The following is a 24708-nucleotide window of genomic DNA, read 5'->3' as shown; positions in this document are numbered from 1 at the left end:
TATCTGTTACATGCCTGTTTTATATGAGGTACTTTCTAAGAATTGGGGGATCTGGAAATCCCATAGTTCATTCAGGATTTCCGTTTTCATTGGGAGACACAGTATATAGTGTTTGGGCCTATAGACATGGGTGTAGTTTGATTCATTTATGAAGTTCTGTAGTCTTGTTTTCCCTTGTCTTTTAGAACCTAAAGTTGTGAATGAAGAAAAAATCAATTTCCAATGATTTTCTATTTATGACTATTTAATATAAACTCATGTCCCATGAGACCCACTTGAGATCAGTCCTATTGAAATTTCACCCTTAATACTATAATTGATCGTTGCTCTTCTTTAGATAAAGACCATGTTGCCTGGTGAACATCAGCAAGTTCTGAGTAATTTGCAGTCCCGTTTTGAAGATTTTCTTGAAGATAGCCAGGAATCCCAAATATTTTCAGGCTCAGATATAACACAACTGGAAAAGGAGGTTAATGTGTGCAAGCAGTATTATCAAGAACTTCTTAAATCTGCAGAAAGAGGTAAAGCATGGGATCCCTGCCTTTTTTTCTCCCTGGGTGTTTAGTCTGGGCTCTTTTCTGTTATCATTGTCAACCTGTAATAGGTAGAGACAGTTACTGAAGCGTTAGATGGATGTTTGAGGTAGGAAGATTCAAGAAGGAATTCATTTTTTTCCCAAATGATTAAGTAGTAAAAAGCTGCCAACCAAGTTGTATGACAGTGAATTCTTAATGCATCTACTTTTAACCATTTTCACTAGTTTGCAGTGTAATGTTCAGAATAATATTTTAGTTTCAGACAAGTTTCAATTACTTTTTCATATGTTAAACTTGGATTTTTTAAAGAATATTTTTTTTAAGAGAAGTTTTAGATTCACAGCAAAATTGAAAGCAAAGGGCAGAGGTTTCCTATAACCAAACCCTGGATTTTATATAGGGGTTGAAGGAAAAGATTTTGTCTTGTTAATGTTTGTAAAATATAAATTTTATTCCAAATCTTGACATCCATAAAACTTAGAGACCAAAAAAACTTTAGTAGTAGTACTCTAATTTTTTTTGAACATTATTCTTATAACTAATCTGCTACTAATATATTTCACATCTGTGTGAAAACAAACCAATGTATTACTTTCCTCAGACGTCTTAAGTCAGATGTTGGTACTTTAAGTGGCATTAGGGAAGTTGTATTAACTCTTTGTAAATTGTAAGGTCTACAGTTTCAAGGTTTATATCCTTGGTGTGGGTTTGTGGTGATAACTGGTAACATTAGTCTGACTAGCTATGTCTCAGTAATGGTAAAATTGCCTTATTAAATCATGAACAAGAACATCCAAATGACAGAAAATGAGGTATTGTCTAAACATGTTTACTCTCACAGAGGAGCAAGAGGAATCGGCGTACAACCTCTACATCTCTGAAGTTCGAAACCTCAGGCTTCGGCTGGAGAGCTGCGAGGACCGTCTCATCAGACAGATCCGCACCCCGCTGGAGAGAGATGACCTGCATGAGAGCGTGTTCAGGATCTCGGAGCAGGAGGTGAGGCTGTGAGCACGTGGGCTGAGGTCAGCACAGGTGGGGTCTCGGCGACCTTCACCGCTGACCCTGTGACCTCTCGTGTGCTCTCTGCCGGGGCCACCTTGTGAGCTCTGACTGCGCTCATGGCTGATGGCAGATGAGGATCCGTGGTTCAGCTCTGCCTCTCACCGGGTGAACGCGGAGCACTGTGTCCTTGCCGTTTACATGGAGGCTGCAGGGCCTCTCTGTCGGGCCCTTGGTGACACACAAGCCCTGAACTAGGTGTTTGGGCCTGAGGGCTGTGCGGTGAGGGAATGACTGACGGTAAAAGTGGACTGCCTCGGCTTTGTTTCTTTGGTAAAGAAAGAATAAAAATACATAAATGTTTTGCAGCTAGAGATGGTCATACTAGGTGAAGTAAGTCAGAAAGAGAAAGGCAGACACCATATGATATCGCTTATGTGTGGAATCCAAAATAGGACACAAATGAGCTTATCTACGAAACAGATACAGACGCACAGACACAGAAAATGGACTTGTGGTTGCCCGGCAGGGGATGGAGTGGGAGTTCTGGATTAGCAAATGCAAACTGTAGGATGTATACAGTGGATAAAGAGCAGGGGCCTGCTGTACAGCACAGGGAAACTGTCTTCAACATCCTGTGATAAACTATAATGGAAAAGAATATGAAAAAAGGATGTATATATGTGTGTAACTGAATCACTTTGATGTACAGTATAAATGAGCATGACATTGTAAATGAACTGTGCTGCAATTTAAAAAAAGAATATGTATTTACCTCAAGAGTAATCATGGGAAATGTGTGTTTTTAAAGTGTTTGAAGAAAGAGGCCCTGTCTAATCCTTACGTTTGTTCTTTGTCTTGTAGAAATTAAAGAAAGAACTGGAGCGACTTAAAGATGATTTGGCCACGATCACAAGTAAATGTGAAGACTTTTTCAGTCAAGCGCCTGCGTCTGCCTCCACACCCGCCTTGCGGTCTGAGCTCAGCGTGGTTGTCCAGAGCATGAACCATGTCTATTCCATGTCGTCCACCTACATAGAGAAGTATGGAACCACTGCCTTGATAGAAATCATCTAAACTGACTTCATACAGCTGCCATTTATATACAGATGCTGTTTAGCTAAAAATGTTAATTTTTAAGAATATAAAAAATTATTTTCTTTTCTTCATTTATTTTTATTTTTAGCTGCGCTGGTTGGTGCTAGCGGTAAAGAACCCGCCTGCCAATGCAGGAGACATAAGAGATGTGGGTTCGATTCCTGGGTTGGGCCGATCCCCTGGAGGAGGGCATGGCAACCCACTCCAGTGTTCTTGCCTGGAGCATCCCATGGACAGAGGAGCCTGATTGGCTACTGTCCATCGGGTCGTAAAGAGTCAGACACGACTGAAGCACCTTTGCGTGCACGCGTGGATTTGCTTTCTGCATGTGGGCTTTCTCTAGCTCAGCCAGTGGCGGCTACTCTTTGTTGTGGTGTGTGGGTTTCTCGCTGCGGTGGCTTCTCTTGTTGGGGAGTGCAGATTCTAGGTGCGTGGGCATCGCTAGTTGAGGCTCAGCGGCTTAGTGGCTCCACGTCTTCCTGGACCAGGGATCAAGTCCATATCTCCTGCAATGGCAGGTCGGTTCTTACCCCCTGTACCACCAGCGAAATCCCTCAAATTTTTTTTCTTAGTAACAAATACGCTAAATATTTCTGTGGATTTATGATGCTTCTTCATGCTGAAAGGGAATGAGCTTCAGAGACGAAAGCATTGATGACCTTCCTACATGTTTCCTGTAGTTTTGGTAGCTCAGCTGTTACGGTCTATTGACGTTACCTTCCAGTGTTGGTCTAAACTAGGTTTGAAAGAAGCCCCTCTTCTGTTGGAATCTTCTGCTGAAGACACCTTGGGGGCATGGTGTGGATTCTATTAGATAGTTAGTGGGATGTTAATCTTTTTTAAAAATTTATATTGAAATATGGTTGATTTACAAGGTTGTGTTAATTTCTGCTATATAGCAAAGTGATTGTTATATGTAGATATATTTTCTGTATCCTTTTCCATTATAGTTTATTACAGGGTATTGAATACAGTGCCCTGTGCTGTACAAAAGGACCTTGTTGTCCATCCCGCCTGTAGTGATAGCTTGCATCTGCTGACCCCAGACCCCCACTCCACCCTTCTCCCGGTGCCCCCTCTGCCTCCACAGGTCTGTTCTCTGTGCCTGTGAGTCAGCTTCCATTTCACAGATACGTTCCTTGCTGTCGTATTTTAGATTTCACATATAGGTGCCGTCATGGCGCATCTGTCCTTCTCTTCCTGACTGACCTAGCGGGGTGTGAATGTTGTAGTATAAACCGTCATCGTGCAGGTGTGAGGAGCACTGCGTCACCCACCCTCATGGTGCGTCAAGCCTGGATTGCGGGAAAAGAAACACTTCACAGAAGGCGTGTTGTTTAATTGTCTTTTTCAGGTTGAAAACGGTCAACTTGGTGTTAAAAAACACTCAAGCTGCAGAGGCCCTTGTAAAACTCTACGAAACTAAATTGTGTGAAGAGGAAGCAGTTATAGCTGATAAGAATAACATTGAAAATCTAATAAGTACTTTAAAGGTATGCGTCTCACTGCTGGCTGTTCTTTAAGACTGTGCTCTAACAGTATTTCCCTAGAACTTGGCTCAGGTCTTCAGACCTCAAGCATTAAATATCTGAACTTGAATACCTCTCTATTCATTCCATATCTTTTCTCTGTAATACTATGACTTACTATAAATAAGTATGTTGATTCATTTTTAGTTTGAGATGAGTTCTTTTCATTTGAAGTTTTTATCTTTTTGACAGTAGATTTTTATACACTGTTCTTGTTGGCAGCAAGAGGAGTTGAAACTTTAAATTGTTTGTAATTAGATGCCCTTGCAGAAAGAGGCAGTTATTTTAAGAAATTAAAGAGGTGAATAGACTAGTTAATCTAAGAAGGAAAAGGACTGATAGTTGTATGTTTCTGTCCTTCCACTTATATAGCCCTGAGGAAAGATACTGTAAAACAGTTGTGAAAAGTTGTTTCAGTGATTTTTAATGCACACGTTCATTTTTAAACAATGGGATCAGTAGATATATAAAAAATTAACAATGAAAAAGACTTATTGAGTTGGCAGACTTACTTATGGAATATGTTTTATTTTATTGATGTGCAAAATCTATTAGGCTGAACTTTATATATAATATTTTTATTTTTTTTAGGTCAAAGTACAACCAAATGTGACAGTTTTATAAGGTTCAACCTAATGTAATATTTTGTATATGAAATATATTCTTTCCATTGTCTGATTTTATGTCATTTGTAAATGAGTTGTAAAATTAGGCAAATGAAGTGTTTACCTGGTGAGCACCTTACACATTTTTATAACTTGTAAATTGTTCCATTTTAGCAATGGAGATCTGAAGTGGATGAAAAGAGAGAGGTCTTCCATGAGCTGGAGGATGAGCTGCAGAGAGCAAAGACCATCAGTGATGAGATGTTTAAAACCTACAAAGAGCGTGACCTTGACTTTGACTGGCACAAAGAAAAAGCAGATCAGTTGGTTGAGAGATGGCAGAATGTTCATGTTCAGATTGACAATAGGTTAGTAGCCTTTTCATTCAGTTTTAGCTCAGATTTAATCTCTCTATTCTGGGTAAAGTCTAAATGTATTAGGCTTTTTACCTCCATATGTAATTCTTTCCATAGAACAGTTACCGTTTTTATAGGATGGCCTTGAGCAAGATACTTAGCTTCCAAATGAGTACTTTTAGGTTAATCTACTTGAATTTTCTGAAGGAAAAAACAATGCAGTTCTCTAGTTATTGCAAACTGATAATATCCGAATAACCATGACTTAGTAATAGGAGCGTGAATCATGCATTTCCTAGGGTGGGATGCAGTATCTATAGTAGGCAAGAAGGGTGAAAGAAACTGAAATGGCCTGATGTTCATTGTAGCCAAAGATAAAGTCCAGATCACTTGCCCAGTGACTGAAATTAAGAAGTGAAAGGAAATGGGATAGTTTGGGGGACGAAATAGAATAGTGTTCTTTCTCTTTCATTTTTTATGTTTTTATTAATGCAGCTAAAATGCTTTTATAATATAGTGCCATGTGTGACAAATACATTATTTTTAAATACATAGTAGCTAATCTCTAAAATACATGATCTGTAGGTTTAATGTAGTGGTTTTATAGTCATAGAAACTGGATGTTCAATCACGGCTCCTGAAACCTATCCTCTGAGTTCATGTTGAACCATTGATTGCAACCAGGTCATGATTTCAGAAGTGAAACTGTCATTGCTACAAGCTTTGGGTCTTCAAGACTTGCTGATTGATGATTACTGTAGTTAAGTTTCCAGTTTTCCTGCTTTTTAGCTTTAGTCTCTTGGATTTGCTCCTAGAACAATCAGTACTAATAAACTGCACAAGTCCTGGAGAAAAGTAATTTGTATTCCACCCACAGCAGTACAGGGGCCCTGGGAAATTGGCCTAGGGTGCTTCAGCCTTGAATTCTGGACATTCCCCTGTGGTTGCACTTAGGACAAGTTAGTTTGTCCCTTCCTTCTTTTCTACATGTCCCAACTCCCTATTGGTTGCTCTTGAAAACTGGCGATTCTGCTGTCATCCTCTTAGGTTACGGGACTTGGAAGGCATTGGCAAGTCACTGAAGTACTACAGAGATACATATCACCTGTTGGATGATTGGATCCAGCAAGTTGAAACTACTCAGAGGAAGATTCAAGAAAATCAGCCTGAAAATAGTAAAACTCTGGCGACACAGTTGAATCAACAGAAGGTGTGCAAACATAGCTCTTCATGGTTGTGTCTGCATTTAGTCACTCATGACCTTGACCTTCCTTTCTCTCGTTAAGACAGTAGGTCAGCAACTATTTCAAGGAAGACAGGAATAAATCATAAATGTTAAAAATCTGCTCTCAGACCTATATACATTACTTCTTTGATTTATTGGAGGTCAATTTTGAAACCATAAGGAATAAGAAAGTTTCATGTTGGGACAGTCAAGTGTCTAATGATCATTGTGGTTAGATTAGGACCCTATATTTAAAAAAATGATTAGTTGTAGAAAATTAAACAGCCACATTTGACGTAGTTAAATGCTTTGAGATTTTTGTTCCATCTTGAGGGGCCAGTAATTTCTAGTTCTCTTTAGGTCAAGATTAGGATTAAGGAGCAAAGGGTTTCAGGCCTACTTGTGGATAATTCCCATGGAATTTAGTAATTTCTGCTTTGTCAACCCCATGAGGGGGTGTCACGCAGTGGTGTGAACTTGAATGTTTGAACTTCACCTATAAGGCAGATGACATTAAGTGCAGTGGGGTAGAGGGAATTCCCTAGCAGTGCAGTGGTTAGGAATCTCTGCTTTCATTGCCGAGGACATGGGTTCAATCCCTGGTGTGGGAACTAAGATCCCACAAGCCAAGCGGTGCAGCCAGATAAATTGATTGATTGATAAAGGCTGTGCTTAAAAGTAAAGTAGGGTAGAGAGCTGTAGTCTTAAGTGATGTAGGTATTTCTTAGTGCCTGAGATCTCAAGTTGTTGGACAGCATAGAATTCCTTGTTGCTTTTCTGCTAACCTGTGTGCATTTGTAGATGCTGGTTTCTGAAATAGAAATGAAACAGAGCAAAATGGACGAGTGTCAGAAGTACGCAGAACAGTACTCCACTGCGGTGAAGGTGAGAAGACTAGTTCCTTGCATCAGATTTCACGTTCAGGTGTTCAGGGGGGTGTTTCCACAGTGCTCTTTTGAAGCCTTCATGGGTCATTCAGTCTGTGTTGAAAAGTGAAACAGAGAATATTCGCTGTTACTTACATGTTAATTCTTCATGGAAACCTGAGTCACGTGATAACCCCTGGTTCTTTACTTCTCTCTCTGTGTCACACACACTCACAGCTTGCCCACACCCCCATGTACACCAGGAGAAAATGCAGCTCTGTCATCTCCCTCTTTCTGCTTCGCTTACCCCTTCCTTCCCTTACCCCTTCAAGTATTGCTGGAACACCCACCATTAGTCTGGGTTAGGGTTCCGTGTGAGTATTGCTGCCGTATTCCATGGAAGTATTGATGGAGTGTCCCTGGAAATATTGCTGGAGTATCCATGCAAATATTGCTGTGACATTCCGTGGAAGAACATCTCCCTTAGGGATGGTTCCCACGTGCTCTGAGTTGCCCGTCACATCTCCGCTCTGGCCATTTGGATCTGCAGTCCCATTTTTTTATCTAGAAGGAGGGGAGACTGAAAATAACTGGCATGCTGCTCCTAAATGTGTCCATGAGCTCCTAAAGGGACTTAGGGACTTTCCTGACCACGCTAATGTTTCTGATTTTTATTACCACCTTGGAAACATCTCAGGATTGGATTGATTCCTGAAAATGTGTTTTTGCAATATTTTTATTTAAAGTCATTCAGTGAAACTGGATTCCCTTTCTCTGCGTCAAAGATCACTATAGAATGAAGCGTTTGTGTTTTGCCATGATTAATCTTACTGATTTCTTCATGCAGGACTACGAGTTACAAACGATGACCTACCGGGCTATGGTGGATTCACAGCAAAAGTCTCCAGTGAAACGACGGAGAATGCAGAGCTCAGCAGATCTCGTCATTCAAGAGGTGGTAACCGTCTAGAGACAGGAAGCATGCAAATCAGAGAAGCAGCACTCTAGCAGTTTTACATCTATATATTTGTATTATGGTGAAGTAGACATAGTAGAAAATTCACCATCTTAATCGTTTTTATGTGTAGAATTTAGTGACATTCAATACCTTTGAAATGTTGTACAACCTTGATCACAATCCAAGTCCAGAGCAGTCCATCATTCCGAGTAGCTACTCTTTACCTATAACAATACATTTTATTAAGAGTTTTAAGAAGCTCTTTGAAAATTCTCAGTCAAAATGAATGAATTGTAGAGAATACTAAATGCCTGTCACGATTACATTTAGAGGAGGAAGGTCATTACTGTGGTTTGCACAGCAGTGATCTTGCTCCTATGTGGTTATCTTTACTAGGAGTCATGCGCTTCCCTGCCCCAAAGCCTAATTAATGTTTTAATTATTGCTTGGTGCTTGTTCAACTCATTTAGGGCAAATGGGGATTATGTTTCTATCATTTTTTTTTTTTTTCTTTACTTGTAGTTCATGGACCTAAGGACCCGATACACGGCTCTGGTCACCCTCATGACACAATATATTAAATTTGCTGGGGACTCACTGAAGAGACTGGAGGAGGAGGAGGTAACCATTATCCACGGGCAGGTCACTGGCAAGGAGCCATGAGGTGGCTTCGTGATAAACTCACATGGTTGAGATCTGACGTATAAGCGATTAGTTATAAAATTATAGTGAAAAACAGTAGAGGCCTGGGATTTTTTGGTTTGTTATTGAGATTCTCTCAAATTGAAAAGCATTGCAAAAAAAGAAACAACCATTTTGGGGAACAAAAGAAAAACATTTTTATTTTCTCTCTAGGACTCTATCTAATATGAGAGGGTTAATGTCATAAATGGCTCTGTTTACATTATGGAATGTAGGCAGTTTAGCAGAATTTTTTCCAGTTTTCTTTGAAGTATAGTTACTACTGTTATGATGTCTGCAGAAATATTCAGTTCAGTTCAGTTCAGTCGCTCAGTCGTGTCCGACTCTTTGCGACCCCATTAAACAAATTTGTTTTATATCTTTTATTTATTTATTTATTTTTTGATTTATATCTTTTAAATTAATTTACATCTTCAAGGATTTAAAACAGAAACACTTAAGTTAGAAGTAGCAGGTATTTATGCAAAATGGTAATGCTTTTTAAGAATTGAGGTGTTTTGTTTTTATTTTTCTCAAAAAGATATGGTATATATTAAAAAGACTACGTGCATTTAATAATATATTCAGAAACAGAATAGGGAGTTATTCATGAAAGTATGTTTTCATAAGAGGCTATTGTATTTAATTTTGAAGGTATTATGCTGTGCTCTGTTATCTTGATATACTTTCTATTCTTGACCTCAGAACAGACAAAAATAGTAAATTGAATGCTACAATAAATAAACTGTGGGGCATTGGCCATTTAAATTAGACCGTTGTTGAAATTCTAAAGGTGATTGTACTTAGTATAACTCCATTCATATAATGAGAGAACCAAAATGGTAGCAAATGTCTAATAGATGTTGCTTTCTTAGTTTCTTAAAAAAGTGTGACTACTTTTGTAAACTATTTCTGTCTGTTCAGAGTTACTAGCACTAACATAGCTATTTGCAAGTCTTTATAACTAACTTCCTTTGGGCTTAGAAAGGAGAACCAGAGTATTTTTACATCTAAATAATTGGCATATACTTCTCATCTATGAAAGGTCCACAATTTTTTTACATTTTTAGTTTTTAAGAGATATTCCATTTTAAATGGTAGGCAGATCTTTTAAATTGTATATTTAGTAGTTAAATGTAAAATAAAATAATTTAAGGCTTTTATTTATTACTATGTATGTCTGATTGCACACATATGAGCCACTTTGTTCAATTTATCTGATGGGGTAGAGTACCAGAAGTTGATAGACCCAAAAGATATTTCAAAAAGCCTGAAATATATCTAAATTATGCTTGTCATCCTTTGAAATGTTAAAGATTTATATTGAATTGAAAGTCAAAATAATATAGTTTATAGAAGTCTGTGAAAGGACTATTATAATTTAAAATAGATTTTTAAATTCTTTATTAAAAATTCACCACTTAAGGGTCTTAAAATGGAGTATCTTATAAAAGATACATAGCTCAATTTTCAGATTTCACAAAGAAGTGTTTCTGAAACTGGGTCTCTAAGACCCACATGCGAAGTCTTGAAGCAGAATTTTCCACAACAAACATGGAATCAAAGAGGGAGCCATGTTAATTTCAAAGATAATACCAAATTAGCTACAGAAATATTAGTAGGGTATCTGTAATGGATATTTAATGGATAAAGAGATTTTTCTAGTCTGTGTTGACAGCAGAATATATTAATTGCTGAGATTAAAAGACAGCATGTCTCCTTGGGAAAAATTTAGATAAAAGTTCAAGTTATTTTATGTGAATAAGTTTGAGATACACAAGAGAGCAAATCAGTAATAGAACTAAATGACTCTAGTAATTTTTCTGATCTTTGCTTAAAAAAATTATAGTTATCTAGGCAACATGAGATGAGCAGTCACTTAAATGATTCCAAGACACTGAGAGTTTAACTTCTTTTTTTTTTCCTCTGAGAGAATTTTCATTTTTTTTAAACCTCAGACTATGACCAAGAAAAAAAAGAAAGGAACTCAAAATTTCTTCACAACAGCTAAGTTTGAAAGGAAATTTGATGAGAAATTGAGAAAGACCCTTTTAGAAGTTGTCTACTCAAAATATTAATATATGGAGTACTTTTAATGTCTAAGCAGATAAAATGCTTCAGTGTCATTAAGAGTTGACCCTGATAATAAACAGAGCACTAAATATTACAGACTGTGATGAGATTTGTTTTCATATGAATTCTTATTAAAAATCATATTTAGGTTAGCAAAGGAAACAGCCAAAATTCTCATCGAAATTATTGGCAATCATGTTATGAGAGGATGTAAAGTAAGATGTGTGGTCTATAATACAAATCAAATTCTTAAGATTTACTAAGGCTTTTCAATGAAAATAAGACCTGCTATTTAGAATAATTTCCCTCCTTCTATTTAAGTTACTTCTAACTATGATGATTTTTAGCTGATAATACAATACTAATAAGCTTATGATATTAATAAAGAGAAGTTAAATGCAGTTGTAAACTAGTTGTGATCACATTGTTCTATAGTCAAGTATATCCCTCCCAGCTGAGATCGATTCTGTAATCAATAGAGTGAATAAATTTTCTTAATTGGAGCTGAGTTCCTAAGTATACTTTTGTAAGCATTTGTATTTAACACATATCTTTATGTTTGAGGAGTATCTGAAGGAACTTGTCAAGGTGAATTCATATGGGCCATGTCATTAATGTACAGCAACAAAGTCTGTGAGTATATGAAGCACGTCTTTTCTAAAGCCACCAGGACTATGGCTGCCTTTGCATTAGCAATTCTGATTATTGTAAGTATCATAGTAGGGCAAATATAAATTAGTGAGGAATTAGATTTTAGAAAATTATAAATTTTTATATAATTTCCTCCTTCCTCCTGTTGAGTATTGTTTCCTCAGTTGGCTCTTAGTTCTAAAGGTCTATATCTTCTTTATTTTAGATATCATTTTAAATTTCTTTTGGGCTAGAAACTGAAGAGTGAATTCTCTAATGTCGTTCAGTTCCTATATGTTGTATGATCTTCTTAGCTGGTAGGACTAGGTTATGTGTGAGAGTGAAAGAGGACTGCTGTGAGAATTGTGGTTCCTACTGTCATCCACCTGTTTTGCATGGGTTTTCAAAATTACTGAAGTTTTCTAGACCTCAGTGTCCTCATCTGAGGTGAGAGTCAGGCTGTAAGGTTCCTTCTTGCTGTAAAATCCTGAGCTAGCAGATTTTAAAAGCAAAATTATTCCTAAGAGGCAAAAAAGAAAAAGATTCCTTGGCTTAGAAAAGCCGACACACAGGGTTTGTGGTTTCCCCCAACTGCTGACTTCTGAAGCTCCTTCTCTGGGTGGCGGTGGCGGGGCTCGGGCTGCCTTGGGTCTCCTCCGGGTTGTCGGTCCTTTGGCGAGCGTGGCTCCGGACGCCTGCAGACGGGCTGGGGCGGCGCGGGTCTGACCCTTCTGAACGTCTCTCGTAGATGCAGAGGCGTCAGGAGGCTTCAGAGCAAGGGGTGTACTCAGACCTGCTCCAGCGGCAGGAGGCGACCGTGCGGGAGAACCGCCAACTCGCGGGGAAGATCACGGAGCTGGAGAGGGTGCTGGCCGAGCTCGAGAGGCAGAAGTCCCGGGCGGAGCAGGAGCTCCCGAGAGTCCGGGAGGCGGCGGAGGACGCGCTGAGGAGGCAGCGCAGGGACGCGGCAGATATCGCGCTGCAGAAGGTGCGCGCGGAGAGCGAGGCCGAGCGGTACCGCCGGGAGCTGCAGGCGGTGGAGCGCGACCTGCGCGGCTTCCGGGAGCAGCTGGAGGAGCACAGCGCCGCCCAGAGGGCGCTGGAGGAGCGCCTAACCAGGAAGGACTGCAGCCTCCAGGAGCTCGAGCGGCAGAGGGGTGAGCTCATGGCGGAGCTGAGGAGGAAGAAGGCCCACGAAGCCGAGCTCCTGGAACTGATGGAGCGGATGGAGAAAGACCTCACGTTCCAGAAGCAGGCGGCAGAGAAGCAGCTGGAGGAAAAGCAGAAAATCGACTCGGAAGCCCGAAGAACAGTAACAGAAATGCAGCATCCGTGCAGAGAAGGCGCGCACCCAGCTTGTCCGAGCGCCGAGGCGAAGGGCCTGAAGGATCAGGTGGACGAGCTGATGGCGGCCAACAGGAGGGCCGAGCAGGACGTGAGGAAGCTGAAGTGTGAGCTCGGCGCCCTGCAGCTCGAAAAGACCTCCTCGGAGGAAAAGGCCCGCTCGCTCAAAGAGAAACTGGATGAGACCAACAGGGCCCTGAGGTGCCTGAAGCTGGAGCTGGAAAGGAAGGACCAGGCCGAGGAGGGGTACACGCGGCAGCTCCAGGAGCTGGGCAGGCAGCTGAGCCAGACCTCGGGGAGGGCTGCGGAGGTCAAGCAGGAGGCTGCCGACCTCACGAGGATGAAGCACAGCTATGAGCTGGAACTGGAGTCGCTGCAGCAGGCGCAGGGCAAGCTCCAGAGGGAGGGGGACCGGATCAGCAGGACGCAGGCTGCCGCCGAGAGGAGCATGCAGCATCTAAACTCGCAGGTTACTTCTCCACAGGGTAGCAAGGTGTCCTCTAGGGAAAGAGCATGGTCCTGCCAGAGAACGTCAGATAACCTGAAAGAGCAGTTTGAGAAAAGTCAGGTACAGTTGCTTCAGAATATTCAAGCTGAAAAGGAGAATAATGAGAAAATCCAAAAGCTGAAAGAGGAATTGGAGAGAAGTAATGAGCGTGCGGACAAGCTCAGGCACAAGGTGGAAGAACTCACCAGGCAGAATAACCAAACCAAGTTAACAATGCAGAGAATTCAGGCAGAATCGGCAGACGTGGTCTTAGAGAAACAAGCCATTCAGCAAAGATGTGAAACACTGAAACTCCAGGCGGATGGTTTCAAAGACCAGCTTCGGACCACCACCGAGCACTTGCACAAACAGACCAAAACAGAACAGGAATTCCAAAGGAGAATCAAATGCTTGGAAGAAGACCTGGCCCAGAGTCAGCATTTAGTGAATGAATTCAAGCAGAAGTGTGACCAGCAAGACCGCATCATCCAGAACACAGAGAAGGAGGTGCGAAGTCTGAGCGCGGAGCTGAGCGCATCTAAAGAGGAAAAGCGCCTTGGGGAGCAGACGGTGCAGATGCAGCGGGCACAGGTGCAGGAGCTGAACAACAGGCTGAAGAAGGTACAAGATGAACTGCACTTAAAGACCCTAGAGGAGCAGGTGACCCACAGGAAGATGGTTCTGTTTCAGGAAGAGTCTGAGAAATTCAAGCGTTCTGCTGAGGAGTTTCGGAAGAAGATGGAAAAATTGATGGACTCCAAAGATATCACAGAACATGATATTTCGGGCATCCAGCTGGACTTCGTGTCTCTGCAGCAGGAAAACAGCAGGGCTCAAGAGAACGCCAGGCTCTGTGAGACAAACATCCAAGAACTTGAGAGGCAGCTTCAGCAGTATCGCCAGCAGATGCACCAAGGGCAGGATGGGCAGGCCCATCACTACCAGAAGTGTCGGAAGCTGGAGGATGAGCTGGTGGCCCAGAAGCGGGAGGTAGAGAACCTGAAGCAGAAGATGGACCAGCAGATGAAGGAGCATGAGCATCAGTTAGTGGTGCTCCAGTGTGAAATCCAGAAAAAGAACACAGCCATCAAGCCAGACCCTGAGATGGCAGGGAAAGAGGGTCTGGGCCCCAGGGACCTCCCCTCCACTCCCCCCATGGCTGGGGCCCCTCTGCAGAGGTGGACTCAGGAACCACAGCCCTCGGAGGAAAGATGGCAGCGTTGGGGTGCGGAGCATGTACAGAAGGAGGTCCAGGGCAGGCCATCAGGGGCTCCAGTTGAGAAAGAGAAAACCCAGCAGTGCTACTCTGAATACTTTTCTCAAACAAGCACCGAGTTACAGATAACTTTTGATGAGACAAACCCCATTGCAAGACTGTCAGAAATTGAGAAGCTAAGAGATCAAGCTCTGTGTAATTCCAGACCTGCCATCAGGTCTCAAGATGACAAGTGTGAAATAGACCTGGTGACGCTTCTGGCGCCCTTCGAGGTATTCCCTGGGATCTGGGACCTTACCAGTTACCCTCTGTCAAGTTTTCACTCGTTTCCTTTCTCTGCTAGGCTATATATTTTTAGCCATATTGAATGTGATTGGCTCTTTGTGGTTCCAACAAAAAATCTTGCTATCATTTTTCTAGTGATTTACCTGAATCTTTATTACAAACCATAGTCTTTAGTTTTTAAGTGCTTAAGATGAAAAATACAGATGGCATGGCTATCCTGTTGGTATCAACAGGGATTCTATTCTGAAAAATTTGACCCTAAAGAAAACTAGAAAAAGCAAGCAGTTAGTTTTAATTTCTAACACATTCTGTGGACAGGTTTCATCTCCCATCTTTTTCAGATATAGCATTTTAATACTTAATAGTCATCTAAAGTTTAAACTTCAGACTCTCAAAATAGCATTCCTTATTCATGAATCTTCTGGGGCTTAATAGTTTTCTTCTCTTATGTAATCTTTGTTATTCTAGGAATTATATTTGGATTAGGAGTGGGTAACGTGAGAACGTTCTTTAGATGACTTTTAACATCTTGTAAATTCCCATTACAGATAGCTAAGAGCAAGTACTGTGCTCTGCGTGCGGATGGCACAGCATTAAAGCAAGAGAAGAATCCAGTCCCTGGCGGTGAAGAATGGATGCTCGAAGGGTGCAGGGCAGCGGGTGGGCTCAAGAGAGATTTTCTGAACAAAAACTCAGAACCAGAGACCTTTCAGAACTTTGATGGCGATCACGCATGCTTGGTCAGGGATGATGAGTTTCAGTTCCAAGGGCTCCGGCACACCGTGACGGCCAGGCAGTTGGTTGAGGCTAAGCTTCTGGACATGAAAACAGTTGAGCAGCTGCGACTTGGTCTTAAGACCATTGAGGAAGTTCAGAAAACTCTGAGCAAGTTTTTGACAAAAGCCACTTCCATCGCAGGGCTTTACCTGGAATCCACGAAAGAAAAGATTTCCTTTTCCTCAGCTGCTAAGAAAATCATCATTGACAAGATGATGGCTTTAGCGTTTTTAGAAGCTCAGGCGGCCACAGGTTTCATAATTGACCCCCTTTCAGGGCAGACCTATTCTGTTGAGGATGCAGTCCTTAAAGGTGTAGTTGACCCTGAATTTAAAATCAGGCTCCTTGAGGCAGAGAAGGCAGCCCTGGGCTATCCATGTTCCTCTAAGGTGCTGTCAGTGTTTCAGGCCATGGAAAATAGAATGGTTGACAGACAGAGGGGCAAACATATATTGGAGGTGCAGATTGCCAGTGGGGGCGTCATCGACCCTACGAGGGGCATTCGGGTTCCCCCAGAAGTTGCCCTGCAGCAAGGACTGCTAAATAACGCCATCCTGCAGTTTTTACATGAGCCCTCCAGCAATAGCCGCGTCTTCCCTAATCCCAATAACAAGCAAGCCCTGTATTACTCGGAATTACTGCGCATGTGTGTCTTTGATGTAGACAGCCAGTGCTTTCTGTTTCCGTTTGGGGAGAAGAACATTTCCAATCTCAACGTCGCAAAAACTCACAGGATTGCTGTTGTAGATACTAGGACGGGAGCAGAGCTGACTGCCTACGAGGCTTTCCAGAGAACCCTGATCGAGAAAAGTACATACCTGGAGCTGTCAGGGCAGCAGTATCAGTGGAAGGAAGCCACGTTTTATGAGTCCTATGGGCAGCCTTGTCGCATGCTGACTGACGCTAAGACCGGATTACAGTTCAGTATCAGCGAGGCCATAGAGCAGGGAACCCTCGACAAAGCCACCATCAAAAAGTATCAGGAAGGCCTCCTCACACTCACAGAACTTGCCGATTCCTTGCTGAGCCGGTTGGTCCCCAAGAAGGATGTGCACAGTTCTATTGCGGGTTACTGGCTGACGTCCAGCGGGGAGAGGATCTCTGTGCTGAAGGCCTCCCGTCGGAACCTGGTCGATCGGATCACCGCCCTCCGATGCCTTGAAGCCCAAGTCAGCACTGGGGGCATCATCGACCCGCTGACCGGCAAGAGGTACCGGGTGGCCGAGGCTTTGCACAGAGGCCTGGTGGACGAGGGCTTTGCTCAGCAGCTGCGGCAGTGTGAGCTAGTAGTCACGGGGGTCAGCCACCCTGTCACCAACAAAGTGATGTCCGTGGTGGAAACTGTGGGTGCAAACATCATCAGTAAGGACATGGGAATCCGATGTCTAGAATTTCAGTACCTGACGGGGGGGCTGATAGAGCCCCAGGCTCAGTCTCGCTTGTCCATTGAAGAAGCTCTGCAAGTAGGGATTATAGATGTCTTCATTGCTACGAAGCTCAAAGATCAGAAGTCCTATGTCAGAAACATCCTCTGTCCCCAGACGAAAAGAAAGCTGACATACAAAGAAGCCTTAGAAAAAGCCGATTTTGATTTCCACACAGGACTTAGACTCCTAGAGGTGTCTGAACCCTTGATGACAGGAATTTCTAGCCTCTATTATTCTTCGTAACAGGGCATGTTCACATAAGCAGGCTTACGGGAAATGCTGTATTAGTTCACATTGCTGTGGTCACGCTTGATGATAAGATCCATACCCTAATCACTGTGTCACACGCTGCAAATACCATCAGTTTCTTGAGGGCTGGAAACCCTGGCTGCTCAGGAGAGAGAATACTTTTCATTTATAAATCTTTTTAAAAAATAAAGTTTTATTGGAACACAGACACACTCTTGTGTACATACTGTCTTTGGTTTACTTTGGGGCAGAAGGATAGAGTTGAGTAGTTCTGACAGTGACTGTATGGCTCCCAGAGCCTGATATACTTGTCTTCTGGTCCTTTACACAACACAGTTGCTGTCTCCTGATCTGGAAGAAATTTGCATCACTCCTCTAGACTAAATGTCAGGTTACTTGGGTTTTAGACTCCAATCTGCCTGAGAGAGAATATGTTTAAAATTGAAAATAACAAAAGATTTACTGCTCTTCATAATGGTTCCATTTAGCTTTGAGATTAGTTTTTTGAACTCCTGCCCACAGTAAAATCAAAGTATTTTACCTGAAATATGAGACAAGCTTGAGAAACATCAGTGAGTTTACAGCATCCTTACTTCAGAATTCTGCATCCCTGATGGGACCCACCTTGCTATTAGGGTTCCCATTTGTTCAAGGATTCATTACACTCACCGAAAGAACACTTCAAAAGCACCATGAAATCCAAGGGGAAATGTGTATTTGTTCCCATATCCATGAAGCTATGGTGGTTCAGATCGCCTTGAAAAATACATGTTTTTAAGTTTTTCTGTATGTTGTAATCTACTTTACGTATAATATGTTTACCACCATCTCCCATTTCTTGTTACAACTTTGTAATTAAAAGCAGCATTGTGAGTGGTTTACCTGCTGCAGGAGGGGGAAGGTTTTTCTTAGTTCTGTGTATTTTTTTGGTCTTTTGTAGACTTTGTTTTTTCAGCTTGCCATTGTCGTAGATTTTTCTGTCTAGAGAATTCTGATTGTAATGCTAATGCAGAGGCAGCGATTCAAAGAGCTTTGAGTGCTTCATGAATAAAGTTGAGTTTTTGAATCTGTCATGTTAATAGACCAGCTGGGAGGTTAGATTGATCATTCAAAAGTGTTTGTCACCCTTTGCTTTGCTACCCTAAACTTTTTGGAAATACATCTGCCACGTGATGTGTTGAACGTAGTTAAGTGAATGAATAAAATATCTCAGTAACCTGTGTGTGATGAAAAAAATATTTTTACATCCTTGTTTTCTGTGAAGTGATTAATAGCTTGCTCATTTACTGGAATATATCTTTTTTTTTTTAATCACTCACACCCGTCAGAAGTCACTGGAAGAAGAAAAGAAAGAGCATGTTGAAAAAGCCAAAGAATTACAAAAATGGGTATCAAATATCAGCAAGACATTGAGAGATGGAGAGAAGGCTGGAAAGTCTTCCTTTTCTAAGCAAAAGGTATTCACCGAGATGCTGGTTTACTGATAATTACAGTGATAAGAATTTACAGAGTCGATATAGTCCATCTAAAAAATATTTTAATTCTTTAGTTTTCCCCTTTCTTTGGGCAACTATAAATGAAGGTTCAGTAACTTGCCCAAGGAAGCACAGTATGTGGCAGAAGACGCTCTCTCTGCTCCAAATTCTGAACTTTATCAGTACTAATCTCACTATTAGCCAGCCAGTATGTGGTCCTGGTCCTCCTCACAGTGAGCTCTGCTTCTTTGTGATTAGCACTGCTGGAGAGCAGAATCACTCTCTTTTGTGCCCTGAGTACACCCACGCACTCTTGTGTCATAAAGAGATGCAGGTTCCTTCTTACAACGTGAACAAGTTTCAAGAAGAACAAAACGCAAACCAAGACGACAACGTGAGGATTGAAATTAGTTGTGCTTTTCTGGATCTTTTCTATTAAGAAAAACTTCTGCCCTCCACCAGGAATTCTAGGTTCCTTCCCTCTCCTAATGAGGCCTTCAGTTCTCTGGGCTAGACTTGTTTACTTGGCATTGGTTGACTGGCTACCTCTCGTGAGATGTTGCTGCTCCGAGGTGTCCGTTGGAATGCCCCACCTGATGCTCCTAGGGGACTGGATTAAATTAAGCAGGGTTACTGTTGCTGGTGATAGCATTGGAATTGCTGGTTTATTTTTAAAAAATAAACCTCTGCTAAGTTAAGCAGCACTTTTCTGGGGTACATTTCCTATAGTGCCCTCCTGACCTGTGGAAATCACAGAAGTGCTCAGTAGCTTTTTACCTTCAAGCTCTGCATCAACACACACTTTTCATCACTTGAAACAGACATTGTTGGCATGATCTAATAGTGGAGAACTTCAGTATCTTGTCAAATTTCACCCGTGGTGCAAGGCAGGTGTGCCATCTCTGAGGTTCCCCCGGGAGAGGTTTATAAACCTGAGTATTTGCTTGAATTCTCATTCAGTTGAAATCAAGCCAGCTTAGCTCATAGTCCAGCAAACTGCATTTTATAGAGTATGGAGGAAATAAGTTGGAAAACACAATTACACTGAGTATTTTAAACCTAAAGCCTTCAAAGTGAATGTGAATACTTAGTTTAAAACATCTTAATTTCTCCCCTGTTAAACAGGAAAAGAATTAAAATAGGGACACAGACCTTAGCAAGAATTTCTTGGTGGAGAACAAGTTTCTTCTGAGGAATGTGGTTTGTAAACCCTTAGTATTTCCTCATTCTGTGGTTATGAGTGCTCCAAAATTTTATAGCTCAGTTTCAGGTTTACACCTGGCAGACATAAGGATAGATACTTTTCCAGTGCAGATTGTGGCCTCAGTTACAAATCTTGAATTACTCTTGGTCTCTCTATTAAAGGAAACTAGGTAATTTGATGTCAACAATTGTCTTTCAAAAAATTAGTATGGCCTCACGCTTTCCTATAACCACAAAAAAAAAAAAAAAGACTTTAAATCGACTCAATAGCATATGTCTGGGGAATATATATGTTTTCATTGTCACATCACTTAAAAGAATGGTAATTACTTTCTGACGTTGTTTAGTCACTAAGTGGTATCTGATTCTTCTGCCACCCCGTGGGCCATAGTCTACCAGCCTCCACTTGTCCATGGGATTTAGGGCTTCAGAAATGATACACTTCTGAATTAGGAGAAAGTAATACAAGGGCTTGCTTTTCCCAAACAGGTCAGTTTTATTTCTCTGACTGTCACTGGCAACTTTTGCAAACAAATGTCTTAATAATAGAAATTATTTAACCTTGTTCTGCAGATCTAGAGAGAAATACTTCCACTGTGTTTTTTCCAAAGGAACGCTGTATCCAGCTCTGTGAGGATCTCTGTATCCATCTCCAGTGCTGAGCATCTGTGCCTCCTTCATTCGTGGTTGGGCTGGGATGGATGCACGAATCTGTTTTTATTATTTCCTTGTGGAAATAATGGCCTTAGGATTAGAGGGAGGGGCTTCATTCATTGTGCATTCCCAATGAAGTATTCATCTTGTCCAGACCTGCAGCCTGGGAATAACTCATGGTATTGACTCAGGTCACCTGAAAATAGACCCATCGTGTGGGTGTTGATGTAAACTTGGACCAGTTTTTAAAAAAAGACTGTTATCTAGCCTTTGTGAAGGAAGAGCCTGAGTGTCCTTTCTTTACCTTGCAGATTTCCAGTGAGGAAATTTCAGTCAAGAAGGAACAGTTATCTGAAGCACTACAAGGCATGCAGCTCTTTCTGGCTAAACATGGAGACAAGTATGTTGGTTTTAATTAAGTCTTTTATTCAAAGTAGCAAAGTGGTCTTCAAAATGCTCAGCAAAGTAGTGGATGTTAAATTTTACTGGAGGGTTTAAAAATGGAACTCAGTCACAAGTTTAGTTAATAACCTATGATTATAAAGTGATTTAATTGTCACTTTTCTTGACTCTCAGTCTTTACCAAAATTCTGAAATATACTTATCATCTCCATATATTGCTGATAAAAAAACAGGCTCAGAGTTGAGGATGAGTTGCTAGTTAGTTGTAAAGATTCCAAACCAAGTCCTGATTCTAAGTAGTACTTTGAAAGACCTACTTTTTGGAAAATATGTATAAATGTGTTCTTTATTTCCTTAGCTGAGACCTTTGGCAATGAGATTTTTAATGGTTTGCTCCTTGTTTTGAGGCCCTTCATATATTTTAGCCTCAGGAAGAGATGGAATCTACCATTTTCTTAAACCCTTCTTTGGCTGTCATCAGAATTATTCTAGAATGATTTTGTACCTTAGTGAATTGGGTTAATTTCCTTATGAATTTCATTTTTATTCATCTTTCTGCTTGAACAAGTTTCATCTTGAATCATGGCACAGTACTTGTCCCTTTTCCATGTTGGAGCTAACAATGGGATCTTTCCCTCTGTTCAGTTCAGTTCAGTCGCTCAGTCGTGTCTGACTTTTTGCGACCCCATGAATCGCAGCACACCAGGCCTCCCTGTCCATCACCAACTCCCAGAGTTCACTCAAACTCATGTGCATCGAGTCGGTGATGCCATCCAGCCATCTCATCCTCTGTCATCCCCTCCTCCTCCTGCCCCCAATCCTTCCCAGCATCAGAGTCTTTTCCAGAGAGTCAACTCTTCACATGAGGTCACCAAAGTATTGGAGTTTCAGCCTCAGCATCAGTCCTTCCAGTGAACACCCAGGTCTGGTCTCCTTTAGGATGGACTGGTTGGATCTCCTTGCAGTCCAAGGGACTCTCGGGAGTCTTCTCCAACACCACAGTTCAAAAGCATCAATTCTTCGGCGCTCAGCTTTCTTCGCAGTCCAACTCTTCACGTCCATACATGACCACTGGAAAAACCATAGCCTTAACTAGATAGACCTTTGTTGGCAAAGTAATGTCTCTGCTTTTCAATATGCTATCTAGGTTGGTCATAACTTTCTTTCCAAGGAGTGTCTTTTAATTTCATGGCTACAGTCACCATCTGCAGTGATTTTGGAGCCACCAAAAATAAAGTCTGACACTGTTTCCACTGTTTCCCCATCTATTTCCTATGAAGTGATGGGACCGGATGCCATGATCTTCGTTTTCTGAATGTTGAGCTTTAAGCCAACTTTTTCACTCTCCTCTTTCACTTTCATCAAGAGGCTTTTTAGCTCCTCTTCACTTTCTGCCATAAGGGTGGTGTCATCTGCATCTCTGAGGTTATTGATGTTTCTCCCTGCGGTCTTGATTCCAGCTTGTGCTTCTTCCAGCCCAGCGTTCCTCATGATGTACTCTGCATAGAAGTTAAATAAGCAGGGTGACAATATACAGCCTTGATGCACTCCTTTTCCTATTTGGAACCAGTCTGTTGTTCCATGTCCAGTTCTAACTGTTGCTTCCTGACCTGCATATAGGTTTCTCAAGAGGCAGGTCAGGTGGTCTGGTATTCCCATCTCTTTCAGACTTGTCCACAGTTTATTGTGATCCACACAGTCAAAGGCTTTGGCATAGTCAATAAAGCAGAAATATATGTTTTTCTGTAATTCTCTTGCTTTTTTGATGATGCAGCAGATGTTGGCAATTTGATCTCTGGTTCCTTTGCCTTTTCTAAAACCAGGTTAAACATCTGGAAGTTCACGGTTCATGTATTGCTGTAGCCTCGCTTGGAGAATTTTAAGCATTACTTTAGTAGCATGAGATGAGTGCAATTGTGCAGTAGCTTGAGCATTCTTTGGCATTGCCTTTCTTTGGGATTGGAATGAAAACTGACCTTTTCCAGTCCTGTGGCCACTGCTGAGTTTTCCAAATTTGCTGGCATATTGAGTGCAGCACTTTCACAGCATCATCTTTCAGGATTTGAAACAACTCAACTGGAATTCCATCACCTCCACTAGCTTTGTTCTTAGTGATGCTTTCTTAGGCCCACTTGACTTCATGTTCCAGGATATCTGGCTCTAGATGAGTGATCACACCATTGTGATTATCTGGGTCGTGAAGATCTTTTTTGTATAGTTCTTTTGTGTATTCTTGCCACCTCTTCTTAATATCTTCTGCTTCTGTTAGGTCCATACCATTTCTGTCCTTTATCGAGCCCATCTTTGTATGAAATGTTCCCTTGGTATCTCTCATTTTCTTGAAGAGATCTCTAGTCTTTCCCATTCTGTTGTTTTCCTCTGTTTCTTTGGATTGATCATGGAAGAAGGCTTTCTTATCTCTTCTTACTATTCTTTGGAACTCTGCATTCAAATGGGAATATCTTTCCTTTTCCCTCTATTAGAAAACAGCAATTGTTGTTTTAGAAGTTTGCATATGCTAGAGAGATGCTGATATATTATTAGTCTATACTGTAGCCTTTGGTTCTTTATAAAGGCCATCCTTAATTTACATATATAGCCACTCTAGACCTGAGCCATCTGTGTATGAGATTATGTTATTTTTTATTATATTATAGTATTGATACATTATTGATTTTTACATTATATTTTATGAGCCAATACTAATTTAGAAAAGTATTTTTCTTTATGAAATCATTGTACCTAGTATGTCATAATTATCACTTGCAGACTTATATTCTTCATTTCCTACTTTCTGGTTATTTTAGAATGACAGATGAAGAAAGAAATGAATTGGAAAAACAAGTGAAAACTCTCCAAGAAAGTTATAATTTATTCTTTAGTGAATCTCTGAAGCAACTGCAACAGTCACAAACCTTAGGAGACATAAAGGTAGAGGAGAAGGTAATGTTATTTATTTAGAACACAAGGCTGTTTCAAGACTCTCAGTCTAACTGCATGGTTGTAGAAATACATGTCAATGACAAAGAAATGATCTTGAGTTGTGTATGTGGAAGAAACATGGGTGGGGTTTGTGTAAGTACTTGGAGATTTCCGTGTTGGTTATTAAATGCAACCTTTCACCTGCTATCATCAGTTTCTGTGACATCTTAATCTCTGCCTTGCATGGTAAAAGAAAAGAATCATTCATTTTTCTAACTCTTCTCTTTCAAAGTCATTCTGCTGCTGCTACAGTAGGTATTTTAATACATAAATGTGATGATATAAAATAGTCTATGAGTCATCTCTAAAGGTGCCACTGGAATATTAAGGGGTTTGTCTGCCTTTCAGAGATAGCCAGGAGATTTATTTGAGAAATATTGGGCCATATGTCTTAGTAAGGATCCTCTAGCATCTTCAAAATATAACAAAAATTACTTACAATTTGGCTTATCTTTGAACTTTCAAAACTTGACAATACTCAATATTCAACACAATATTCAGAACTCAAAAAGTTATTTTTATATTCAATTCTCTTACTCCCTGGAGTACTTTGCACACTATTTGTTGCATTTTGAGGGTACATAGCAATTTTTTCTGGCTTGTGGGTTTTTGGCTGTCTAAAGAAGTCCGTATGCTGTAAACATCAAT

At 41.1% G+C, this 24708-nt stretch overlaps 1 protein-coding gene across 23 annotated transcripts in view; it reads left to right on the top strand.

Annotated features, from left to right (window-relative positions):
* DST (dystonin) overlaps positions 1-24708 on the top strand; it is a 514228-nt gene that overhangs the window by 332865 nt on the left and 156655 nt on the right. For 22 of the 23 annotated variants that reach the window (XM_040249211.1, XM_040249210.1, XM_040249209.1 and 19 more), the window contains 12 exons: positions 338-521; positions 1378-1535; positions 2403-2581; positions 3991-4129; positions 4945-5138; positions 6174-6336; positions 7153-7236; positions 8065-8172; positions 8698-8796; positions 18673-18801; positions 20988-21076; positions 23886-24021. In XM_040249211.1, coding sequence (XP_040105145.1) covers positions 338-521; positions 1378-1535; positions 2403-2581; positions 3991-4129; positions 4945-5138; positions 6174-6336; positions 7153-7236; positions 8065-8172; positions 8698-8796; positions 18673-18801; positions 20988-21076; positions 23886-24021 — 1662 coding nt within the window. Of the gene's footprint in view, positions 1-337; positions 522-1377; positions 1536-2402; positions 2582-3990; positions 4130-4944; positions 5139-6173; positions 6337-7152; positions 7237-8064; positions 8173-8697; positions 8797-12307; positions 14879-15439; positions 17339-18672; positions 18802-20987; positions 21077-23885; positions 24022-24708 lie in introns of those variants that run through there. The other variant, XM_040249208.1, reaches the window with a different exon arrangement.

The sequence above is a fragment of the Oryx dammah genome, unplaced genomic scaffold (genome assembly GCF_014754425.2).
Source record: "Oryx dammah isolate SB20612 unplaced genomic scaffold, SCBI_Odam_1.1 HiC_scaffold_11, whole genome shotgun sequence".
Lineage (NCBI taxonomy): Eukaryota > Metazoa > Chordata > Mammalia > Artiodactyla > Bovidae > Oryx > Oryx dammah.
This window is presented reverse-complemented; position numbering and strand designations above follow the sequence as displayed.